Raw genomic sequence first — 12,519 nt, forward strand, 5'->3', positions numbered from 1 at the left:
CCTCTAAAATGGGTGGACAAAGTTTAAGGAAGATTGCTAGCCCTTCTTCCCTCCAGTGTCTCTGCAAAGTACAATTTTTGGTCAGCTTCAGCCCACCCATAGATAAATCATCTCCAATATGAGTGATACTAGTGTTAGTAAAACTCATTGACTGGCATCTGAGATTCCTCAACACTATTCTTAAACTTTATTCCTTGCATAGGTATTATCTCTTTACACATCTCCTTTACCTTCTGAAAGACAGTGCTGCTGTCTTATTTCTTTGTAATCCTCCAAACAGTGGAGTATTTAATACATGGTAGTACTCGAAAACTCATATTAACTGAATGAGTAATGGATTGCACATGTTATTTGTTGAACTCTGGAAAAGGAAAGAAATTACAAGTAGGGAGTGAAGTGCCTAGATTTCAATAGCCAGGGTAGGTATTCATGTTTGCCCAAGCCTGGGTAACTTGCAGGTGTCTTAGACAAAGCTAACCCCAGCAGTAAAAGAGGGGTAAAGGTAGATTTTCTAGGCATTTGGGATCTGCTGCTTTGGTTCATCTACTGACATTTTTACAGTCCTGTCTAGGAGCATGGCACACAAGTGTGAGATGGCCATCCAGAGATAGCTGAAGTGCTCACCTCAGGAACAGAGAAAGGTCAAATGCTCTATATTAGGCTTTGACTTTGTCTCCTAAGTACCTCCCCTAATGGGCTCAGGTCACCATCAACCCTGAGCAACCAACCTTGTTCTGCAAGCTGTGTTATAGCATCTTCCTGGAGGAAGCCTGGGACAGGGTGAGAAGGAAAGGTCTTTTTCCTTTCTTCACCATTAGAAAGGACAGCTTTCCCTCACTGGCCTTCATTCCATTCCCCACCTGGAATGCTTCCTCCTATCTGTTCTTTTTCCTTTTTAAATCCAGAAGGAGCAGCTCAAATCCCTTTCTTTTCCAGATACCCTCCCTGATCCTCCAGTACACCTGGACAACATGGTGTCTGTGCTACTTGACATTTCAAATGTTTTCTCTTATGTTATTAATTTTTTCTTTTATTTCCTTTTGAGAGTGGATATAATGCCTTGGATTTTTATATAGCCTATAGTATCATACATCATACAGCACACATTAAGAAAATATTTAACAGTTTGGGGGGAAGCGGGGGGGGGGGAAGAAATGACCCAAACAACGTATGCACATGTGAATAAATGAATAAAAAAAGAAAATATTTGATAATTTGGAAGAGAAGCATCTAGAAAGGAATTTGACTGATGAATCTAATGAAAGATTATTATAAATATTATGAAGAACAACTATGCACATGTAATACTTTTATGATATATAAAACTATTTGAAATAATTTTCCTAAAAGAACAATTAGAGAACAGTCTTGAGTTTCCAAACTACACATGAAAAAGTATTTCATACTCATCACTAAATATAGGTTACAAATATGCAAATGCGGAGATGGAGATGCTTATTTGAACTGGAACCAAAGTCATATCATGAAAATTGTTGTGTGCATTCCAGAGTTATTTGTGGAAAACCTGTGTGTAGCTCTCCCATTGTATTATTTTCTCTGTAAATTAATTAATTTGTACCCAAAGGATCAAGTTATCTGTATGCAGTCGTCCTGCATGGTATATCTACCTGACCATCAAATCTTGTTCTTGTAGACAGAACCTCTTACTGAGTCTTCCAGGGCAGTGGTATATACACACCAAATGCACCTCTGGATCCAAAACATTTTATATGATCTAGCTGTACTGGTCCATGGTCTTCTGATTAGCTCTGTACAGTTTCAGAGTGTAGTTCTTGTTCAGAAACTAACCTTCTAAATTGGTCTTACCAATACAGGTGTAAATTTGACTCCTAAAAAAAAACAGAGTATACAGAATACTTAAGACATTTTAAAGTTTGACAATAGTAGATTGTGGAGTATTGGTGAATGCAGTGAACACGATAAATGCATCAACAAAACTTTATTAAAGAGAAAAAAAGACTACACATCATGTGCATCCCTGTTGTTATATTTCTGTTGCTTTCATTCGTATTCTGGCATCATTCTCTCTCACCCGAACAATTGCATTACTTTCATAATTCTTCTTTACTCCCTACTCCCATTCTAGTCCGTGCAATCAGTTAGTAAATATTTATCTAGGGATTAAATTTGCCAAGAACTCCGCAGATGACTCAACTCTGACATCTCTGGACAGATACTGTCTTGCCCCAAAACATTTAACAACTCTTCACTTTATAAAACTGACTATAATTGTAGCTTTGCTTTCCATCTTATAATACAGTCATACCATTCATTTGCCCAAGTGCTTCAAGCAAAGCAATATATTAACTCTTCTGTACGATGTGCATCAGTTTCATCATAATTCCCTGGGGCCTACAACCACAAAGCACTTTATTGCTTTTTATGATTTCATTAGCATAGAACAGTTGCACGGGAGACATTGTGATATTTGCATATGTGTTTAAACTATGTCTTAGTTCTATTTACCTTCTCCATCATTCTCTCGCTTCCCTCTCCTCCCCTTCTTAGAACAATTTCAATAAGTTTCATTCTTCTGGCTTCATATATGGATACAAAATACATCCATCATAGTTACTCTCATTCCCCCTTTCCTTGTGCCTACCCTCTCCCATTGATACCCACCCTCAGAAAAGATTTATTTCCTGTACTAACTGCAAAGTGTTGGCTCTGACATTAAGGTCCTTAATCCACTTTGAGTTGATACTAGTACAGGGTAATAGGCATGGGTCTAGTTTCAGTTTTCTGCAGGCAGAGAGCCACTTTTCCCAGCAGCATTTGTTGAAGAGGCTGTCTTTTCTCCATCATATGTTTTTGGCAGCTTTGTCAAAAATTAGGTGGACGTAGCTGTGTGGGTCCTCTATTTTGTTCCACTGGTCTTTATATCTGTTTTTGTGTCAGAACCATGCTGTTTTTATTGCTGTAACTCTGTAGTATAGTTTGAAGTCAGGTATTGTGATACCTCTAACATTGATTGAACAACTATTATATAGAGAGAACTGTGATTTTGCAAAGACCTCATTTCCTCATGAAGTGATTATAATAAGTTGTATAGTAATAAATCCCAATATACAATCCCAGCTCTTGCTCCAGTTGCAACCACCACAAATTCACAATCAGAACCCAAGTGAGACCATATTAGCTGCTTTATTTTTAGCCTCTATATTGAATGACCATCAAGCAACACTAATAAAGGTAAGAACTAGAGGTAGGTATTTGTTTCATAAGCATCTTCAGTTCTTAATTATACATTAAATAACATATAATATCTGTTATGCTTTCCACAAAAGAAAAAAAATATAAATTCCCCTGGGTGTATCTGCCTAGCTAAGAAACAGATGAAAGAAGTCTTTTGCTTTTATATTCTATTAAAATACAAAGAAATATACTTTTAGAAGCTTATGTCACACAAATAAAACAATAAAATCTATAGTAACGACCACAGTATTTTAGATCAATATGAAAAGGCTGAGTTTCCAAGACTGAAAAGTCAGAAAAACCCGTTGGCAAAAATCCTTAACTTAGATATTTTTTGTTTGATTTTATTTCTAGGTTCCAGATTCAGAGATGTGCAACTGATCCAAATAGTTATAAAAGCTTAGGAGACAGCTTTCGGATGATTTTCCGAACAGAAGGGTATGTATTATTTTTCATATATAGAGTCTTATGTTAATGTAAAACATTTTAATGTATTTCTACTTAACATGGTTTCTCAAGTTCAATGGTTTATTTTCCTAGTCTTATTAAGGAAAATATGTTTAGAAGTGTGCCTTCCTACTTTGTTATGTTTTTCTTCATATGATTAAAAGCCGAATACATGTACAGTGGAAACCACCAAAAAAGGATTTTAATAACCAGTTTGATGTCTAGAGGACATTTTCTAATGTATACCATTAAGACTTGTGAACATTCTCATAATTTAGGCTAACTAAACATAATAGTTTTTTTTTTATTTTCGGTAATGTAATGCCCCAAATGTAGTCCTTATTTGCACAATGGTTGAAGAATATGCAATCAAGTCAGATCTATGTCAAAAATTGATGCATCATCTCTGTATGAAGATAGCAGAATAAAATGCACAGAAAGCTGTTGAATAGGACAGCAGGGTGACAGAGAAAGAGTAAGGAATGGGGGAGTAATTTGATTAAAGTACAATATATGCAGGTGTGAATCACCTTGGCTAACCCCCCTTGAACAATTAATACACACTTTAAAAAATGAAGGACAGGAAGGTAAAACAGGTTCTGTGTGGGGATGTGTACCAGTGGGAAGGGGGAGTGTAAACAGAGACGGTGAAGGAAAGTAAACATGGTTGATGTACTTTGTATGCATGTATGAAAATAGAACACTGAAACCTGCTGAAATTGTTCTATAAGGGGGGGGGCGGAGGAAAGATGAAGGAAAATGATGAAGGGGTGAATCTAATTAAGACACATTGTAAGCACATATGTAATGTCAAAATGAAAACCCCAGTACAACTCATATATGCTAATGAGAGTGTTTTCATAAATTGATGCACCAAGTTCATTATCATATCTACTAGATTATCAGATAAATTTTGTTTACGCAAGCTAAAATTTTTCTGATGTATAGATTCAAATGCAGTATAATTTCTAAATTATATTTTATAATATTAAATGTAATATATTTGTTTTTTGAAATTATTTTTATTAAAGATTGGTTAAAATAATACTTATTCAAAATTTTAACAGTAATGATAATAACTAGTATATATCTAGTCTCCATTATACACTAAGAATTCTCCTTACAACTCTGTAAAGTAGGTTCCATTCCAGTTGGATAGATAAAGAAACAAAGACTTAGATATGATAGAAATGTTCACTTATCTGGTAAGTGGTGGAGTTATGGCTTGAAATCCAGGTGTGGTTGGGCAAAGCCCATGCTGTTAACCATGGTAGCTCACTGCTTCCCTGACCAGATCAAGCTATAAATACTCATCTACAAATCACTTATTTCACTTAAACCGATGTCACGGACACCTTCCCATGCCAGTGTGTTCTTTTTAACAATAGCATGATTGATGACTTACTTATCTATATGGTGCAATTTATTAAGTTAATCTGTTTGGTGAATTTTTATGTTGTTTCCACATTTTTGTTATTATAAATAACAATACAATATTCTTACACTATCTTTCCTCATTTGTGTATGTGTATTTCTGTTTTTATATGTTATATTTATATTTTAAAATATATTTTATAGTTGCATGTTTACATATAGTTTATAAATTGCTAGCTATGGGGTTATAGTATCAAATTCTATGCACATTTTATGTTATAGATGCTGACAAATTAATTTCTTAAAAGTATGTGCTGACTGGCTGAGAGTGAAAGGCTGGAAGAAGATTTACCAAGTCAGTGGTCCCCGAAAACAGGCAGGGGTAGCAATACTTATTTTGGACAAAGTAGACTTCAAATTTACTTTGATCAAATGAGATAAAGAAGGACACTCCAACTAATAAAAGGGGAAATACACCAAAAGGAAATAACAATTATCAACCTATATGCACCCAATTTCACCAATCATACTGAAGGGCCTAAAAGCATATATAGACCCCAACACAGTGGTAGTGGGAGACTTTAATACCTCCCTATCACCAATAGATAGGTCATCCAAACAAAAATCAATAAAGAAATCATAGAACTAAACCACTCCATAGATCAAATGGACTTAGTTGATGTCTACAGAATATTTCATACAACTTTTGCACAATATACATTCTTCTCAGCAGCCCATGGAACCTTTTCCAAAATTGATCATATTTTAGGGCACAAAGCAAGCCTCAGCAAATATAAGAAAACAGAAATAATTCCATGCATTCTGCCTGACCACAATGCATTAAAACTAGAAATCAACAACAAAAACAGCAGTAAAAATCACACAAACAATTGGAAGCTGAACAACACATTACTCAACAATGAATGGGTAGCTAATGAAATAAAAGGGGAAATTAAAAGGTCCTTGGAAGTTAATGAAAATGAAAACATGACCTACTGGAACCTATGGGACACGGCAAAGGCATCCTAAGAGGAAAGTTAATAGCCATGAGTGCATATATCAAAAAGAAAGAAAGATCTCAAATCAATGACCTAACACTACAGCTGAAACTCCTAGAAAAACAAGAACAAACAAACCCCAAAACAAGCAGAAGGAAAGAAATTAATTAAGAAATTAATTAATTAAGATAAGGGCTGAAATCAATGAAATAGAAACAAAAAAAAAACTATACAAAGAATCAATGAAACAAAAAGCTGGTTCTTTGAAAAAATAAATAAGATTGACAGACCCCTGGCAAACCTAACAAAATGAGGAGAGAAAAAACCCAAATCAGTAAAATTAGAAATTCAAAAGGAGAGATAACAACAAACACCACAGAAATCCAGGAAATCATCAGAGACTACTTTGAGAGGCTATACTTTAATAAATTTGAAAATTTTGAAGAAATGGGCAGATTTCTAGAAACTTACAACCATCCAAAACTGAACCAAGAGGATATTAATCACCTGAATAGATCTATAACACAAAAAGAAATTGAAGCTGCCATCAAGAGCCTCCCCCACAAAAAAAAGTCCAGGACCTGACAGATTCACTGCTGAATTCTGTCAGACATTTAAAGAACTAATACCAACCCTCCTTAAACTGTTCCAAGAAATAGAACGGGAAGGAATACTGCCTAACTCATTTTATGAAGCCAATATTACTCTCATCCCAAAACCAGGCAAAGACACCTCCAAAAAGGAGAACTACAGGCCAATTTCCTTAATGAATATCGATGCAAAAATCCTCAATAAAATAATGGCAAACCGAATCCAACAACACATGAGAAAGATCATTCACCACGACCAAGTTGGCTTCATCCCAGGGATGCAGGGGTGGTTCAACATACACAAATCTATAAATGTAATACAGCACATCAATAGAAGCAAAGACAAAAACCACTTGATCATCTCAATAGATGCAGAAAAAGTCTTCGAAAAGATCCAACACAACTTCATGATAAAAGCTCTAAGAAAACTAGGAATAGAAAAAATGTACCTCAACATTGTAAAGGCTACATATGACAAACCTACAGCCAACATCATACTTAAAGGTGAAAAACTGAAACCATTCCCTCTAAAATCAGGAATGAGACAAGGATCCCCACTCTCCCCACTCCTATTCAACATAGTACTAGAATTTCTACCAGAGCAATTAGGCAAAAAGAAGAAATAAAAGGAATACAAATAGGTAAAGAAACTGTCAAAATATCCTTATTTGCAGATGATATGATCCTATACCTTAAAGACCCAAAAAACTCTACCCAAAAACTCTTAAGACACGTTAAACAGCTATAGTAAGGTAGCAAGATACAAAATCAGCCTACAAAAATCATTAGCTTTTCTATACACCAACAATGAACAAACTGAGAAGGAACACATGGAAACAATTCCATTCACAATAGCCTCAAAAAAAAAATCAAATACCTAGGAGTAAATTTAACAAAGGATGTGAATTAACTGTACAAGGAGAATCACAAACTCCTGAAGAAAGAGATCGAAGAAGACTACAGAAGATGGAAAGACCTCCTGTGCTCAGGGATCAGCAGAATCAACATAGTAAAAATGGCTATCTACTGAAAGCAATCTACATGTTTAATGAAATTCCCATCAAAATCCCAATAACATTCATCACAGAGATTGAAAAATCTACCCTAAAGTTCATTTGGAAACACAAGAGACCACGAATAGCCAAGGCAATACTCAGCAAAAAGAGCAATGCTGGAGGTATCACAATACCTGACTTCAAACTATATTACAAAGCAGTAGCAATAAAAACAGCATGGTACTGGCACAAAAACAGACATGAAGACCAGTGGAACAGAATAGAGGACCCAGATATGAACCTATACAACTATACTCACCTCATTTTTGACAAAGGTGCCAAAAATATACGATGGAGAAAAGACAGCTTCTTCAACAAATGTTGCTGGGAAAAGTGGTTATCCATCAGCAAGAAACTGAAACTAGATCCATGTCTATCACCCTGTACTACTATCAACTCAAAATGAATCAACGACCTAAATATCAGGCCTGAAACTCTGAAGTTACTACAGGAAGGAGCAGGAAACACTCTGGAACAAATAGGTATAGGCAAAGACATCCTCAGTAGAACCCCAGCAGCCCAGCAACTAAGAGAAAAGATGAATAAATGGGACTTCATAAAATTAAAAAGCTTCTGCACAACAAAAGAAATGGTCTGTAAACTGAAAAGACCACCCACAGAGTGGGAGAAAATATTTACCAGCTATATATCAGACAAGGGACTGATAACCAGAATATACAGGGAACTTAAGGAACTAAACTCTACTAAAAATCAATGAACCAATTAAGAAATGGGCAACTGAACTAAGGAGAACTTTTTCAAAAGAAGAAATTCAAATGGCCAAAAAATGCTTGAAAAAATGCTCACCATCTCTGGCCATAGAGGAAATGCAAATCAAAACCACACTAAGATTCCACCTCACCCCTGTTAGAATAGCCATCATCCAAAACACCACCACCACCAAGTGCTGGTGAGGATGTGGGAAAAAGGAATCCTCATACACTGCTGGTGGGAATGTAAGCTGGTGCAACCACTCTGAAAAACAATTAGGAGAGTTCTTAAAAATCTAAACATAGACCTGCCATATGATCCAGCAATCCTACTCCTGGGGATATACTCAAAAGAATGCAACACAGATTATTCCATAGGCACCTGCACACCCATGTTTATTGCAGCACTATTCACAATAGCCAAGTTATGGAAACAACCAAGATGCCCCATTACTGATGAATGGATCAAGAAAATGTGGTACTTGTACACAATGGAATTTTACTCAGCCATGAAGAAAAATGAAATCTTATCATTTGCAGGTAAATGGATGGAACTGAAGAACATCATTCTGAGCGAGGTCAGCCAGGCTCAGAAGACCAAAAATCGTATGTTCTCCCACATATGCAGACTTTAGATCTAGGGCAAATGCAGCAATGTTGTTGGCCTTGGATCACAAGAAAAGGGGAAAGCACATACGGGTGATATGGGGATAGGTAGAAAACCCAAAACATGAAAGCATTTGATGTTCCCACTCCATAGGAACTTATACAGAAACCTTAAAAGGACAGGTTATCACTAGCAGGGGATCAGGAACCAATGGAAAGATCAGTTAGAGTTGAATCAACATGGGTCGTAACACATGTACACGAGAGCAATAGTAGGAATCTCTCTGTATAGCTATCCTTAACTCAACTAGCAAAAACGCTTTGTCTTTCTTATTATGCTTATGTCTTTTCTTTAACAAAATCAGTCACAAGGGCAGAACAGGACCTGCCTGAAACTGAGGAGGGGAGGGGGGAAGGGTGGGGGAGGGGGGCAGGGTGGAGAATTGACCCAAACAATGTATGCACATGTGAACAAATGAACAACAAAAAAAAAAAGTATGTGCTGATTTTATATGCTCAATATTTGAAAGTTCCCATTTCTCCACACCCTTTCAAACATGAGAGGATATCAATACTTATTTGGGCTACATGTCACTGTTGTGTATCTCCTGTTTACCATTTTCTAAGTGAAAAATAAAGCTGTCCTAATTGTATTGCTTTGATTGTTACTGGCATTGAACATATTTTTTTTTTGTATCATTAGGTGTCATGAATTTTGTTTTTGCTTTTACACATTTCTCCTAGGTTAGTGTTTTTTTTAACTGATTTGTCAGAGCTTACTTAGCACAGTATTTATTATACACATGAATTCTTTGACTGTTAGATAAGTTGCAAACATTTTTCCTAATTGTCATTTATCTTACAACTATAGTGTCCTAACCATTTAGAAGTTTGTGAATTTTGAAGATTGTGGTTTTGTGATCCTACCTATCTTCCCTTTTAGCTAAGAATGTCACACTAAACAAGCAACAGACATACATCCTGTAACTCCAAGACTATGAACATTTTCTTCTGGTATTTTTTGCATTTGCATCTTTAATTCACCCGAGAATTTTTTAAATGTTCAGTGTGGTATATAGGAACCAAATTCTATTTCAAAATGGCTAGTCGATTGTCCAAATACCACTTATTGAGAGAGCCACCCTTTACTCTCTAATTGGAAATGCTAACTTTTTCAAATATTAAACCTCTGCTTACACGTCATTTTGCTCTTCTGTTCTGTTTCTTTATTTCCTTTTCTGCTTTATAACCCTATCTATTCTCTTTGCCAGTATCACACTGTTTTAATTATTTTATCTTTAGACAATTTGGGGAATTGTGAAAATGTGCCCTGTGATATAAAGTTCAAATTCCTTTCACAGTATGCAGAGCCCCTCCTGTCATGGCCCTCCCTTCTTCTCTAGGCTCACTCTTATACTCACATGCCTGATAGGAGAAGCAAATGGTTTGCTATCTTCTGGTCTCCCACATCCTTGTCACTTTTGTATGTTCTTCTCTATTACTGGAGGACCTGAACCCCTAACCCACCCAAAAAACCCTCTTCATTCAAAATATGACCTCAAGCTTCACTGTCCCTGTCTTTACTACCTGCTCAATTGTGTTTCCTTTCCTTTCTTTCTCTCTGTCTCCTTCTCTTTCTCTTCCTTCCTATCTATCATCTATCTGTCTGTCTATCTATATATCTATCATCAAGTTAAAGTTAAAGAAATCTATTCAATAAAATGTTGCTTTCCAGTGAAACAGTCATGTCAACATTGCCAAGTTCTGTAAACCATAGCAGATATCTTTGAATTGAATGTGGGCATTCCTTAGCCAGCCTCTTCATTTCATGTGTGTTTTAGGAAAATATTGATGTTTCTGCCTTGATATCAAATAATATAACAAACACACAGTATGTGTGGTCCTTGCATAGTAAAATTGCCTTTTCCTGTACCGTACATATAATTGCTTCTATAGCAAATTAACATTTTTCTGCAGTGTCTGTAGATCTGGACAAGCAGTTAGCCAAAGGCTAACTCTAGTCTTAGAAATGGAAATATTTGTAAAAATACAAAAGAAAAAGCTGCCTGTTAATTTTGATACACAGCAAGAACTTTTCATAGCCCTAGGTTAAACAAAGACAAATAACAAGGAAAGAGAAAAGAAAACCTTTTAATACATGCTGTGTTGGTTTTTTTCCTTAGTAGAAGCAGATCCTTTTGATTTTGCTATTTAGTTTTTAGAGCATGTTATGTTTTGGGGGAAGTTTTTCTTACTCAAGTACATAGAAGCCTATTTGCTCTGTGACTGCAAAGAGGATACCACCAGTCAACTTGACTGTTGGCTGCTCTCCTAGTTTTTCCTATACCATCCAAGTTAAAATGCTTGAAAGCTAGTCCTTTTCTATTATTCAGAAACACTAAAATCTGTTAATACTACTTGAATCTGTACCAATCTCCCATGTCCTATCAGAGAGCGAAGTGATACTCACCACCATTCTTAAAGGTGCAATTTCCTACCTCTCTGCCCCCAAGAGACAGTTGTTGAACCACATGGGTCCAAATCATTTCATTGCTTCTAAGATTCACTTTTTTCTTAAAAGCACAAGTTGTTCTTTTATTAAAAACATGGTTTTTTCAGTCCAGTCTTCTAGAGGTGAGATTAAGTTTTGTTTTTAAATCTTTCTAATTGTGGATAGAGATTTCTACTCTATGGAATTATCATACTTGGCTTTTATCTAGTGTAATAGTAGAAGTCATAGGGAAGGAATTTGTCAATGTTGCTGTTGAGAGCACCTCCATTGTCACCATGATTCTTCATCTTTTTCAGGCTTGACAAATATAAACTAATCAATTGGTCTATCTACTATAATGAAGTGAGTCTGTAAGACATAAAGATACAGCTTACTTGAGTGGGAGTAAAGCCAGTACACGTCACTCTATAAGCCCACCAGGCAGACAGTGGCTGGTCTTGCTGTTTACTATGTATTCATGCATCAGCCTCACTTTCCTTTGCTGCTGAGCATTTTAAGTAAGTTTTTCTAGTCTCTCTTTTACTTGTCATTCCTTTAACAAGAGTGATTGATACCTGGCAGGGGAGATACCATGATCACAAAGGTGGTTTTCCCAGAGCAAGTTTCATCCATTGCACTCCGGATGTGCTGCCCCATGATTTCCCCAAGTGTGGGAAACTTGACTGCATAATTTGTGTGTGTGGGGGAGGAAGTAGGTGGTACTAGGTTTGTGCTCTCCCAGATTAAAAAAAAAAAATTAACTGAGATTTTCATAGAGGGGTAAGGGGATTATAAATGATAATGTAAAACCAGAACAGTCTCCCATCCCCCGCCCCTACTCTTCTTCTATTTCAAGAACTCTAGTGGCCATTCTTCCTAATATAAGGAGAAAGAAGTCAACAGAACTTATGGCATCCTGGGAGCAAAGGTGAAGAAGGGCAGAACTAATTCCTTCAGTGTATCACGCACCCTGCTAGAATTTGCTCGTGTGTTACTCTCATCACAGTACCGTTCTCAATGCAGTACATCATT

At 36.2% G+C, this 12,519-nt stretch overlaps 1 protein-coding gene and 1 pseudogene across 7 annotated transcripts in view; both read left to right on the forward strand.

Annotated features, from left to right (window-relative positions):
- Positions 1 to 12,519, forward strand: part of Slc25a21 (solute carrier family 25 member 21) — a 468,932-nt gene that overhangs the window by 327,817 nt on the left and 128,596 nt on the right. For all 7 annotated transcript variants that reach the window (XM_074068137.1, XM_074068136.1, XM_074068135.1 and 4 more), the window contains one exon: positions 3,571 to 3,654. In XM_074068137.1, the coding sequence (XP_073924238.1) occupies positions 3,571 to 3,654 (84 nt within the window). The remainder of the gene's footprint in view (positions 1 to 3,570; positions 3,655 to 12,519) is intronic.
- LOC141421932 (U1 spliceosomal RNA) lies at positions 12,055 to 12,228 on the forward strand (annotated as a pseudogene).

This window comes from Castor canadensis, chromosome 3, assembly GCF_047511655.1.
Source record: "Castor canadensis chromosome 3, mCasCan1.hap1v2, whole genome shotgun sequence".
Classification (NCBI taxonomy): Eukaryota; Metazoa; Chordata; class Mammalia; order Rodentia; family Castoridae; genus Castor; species Castor canadensis.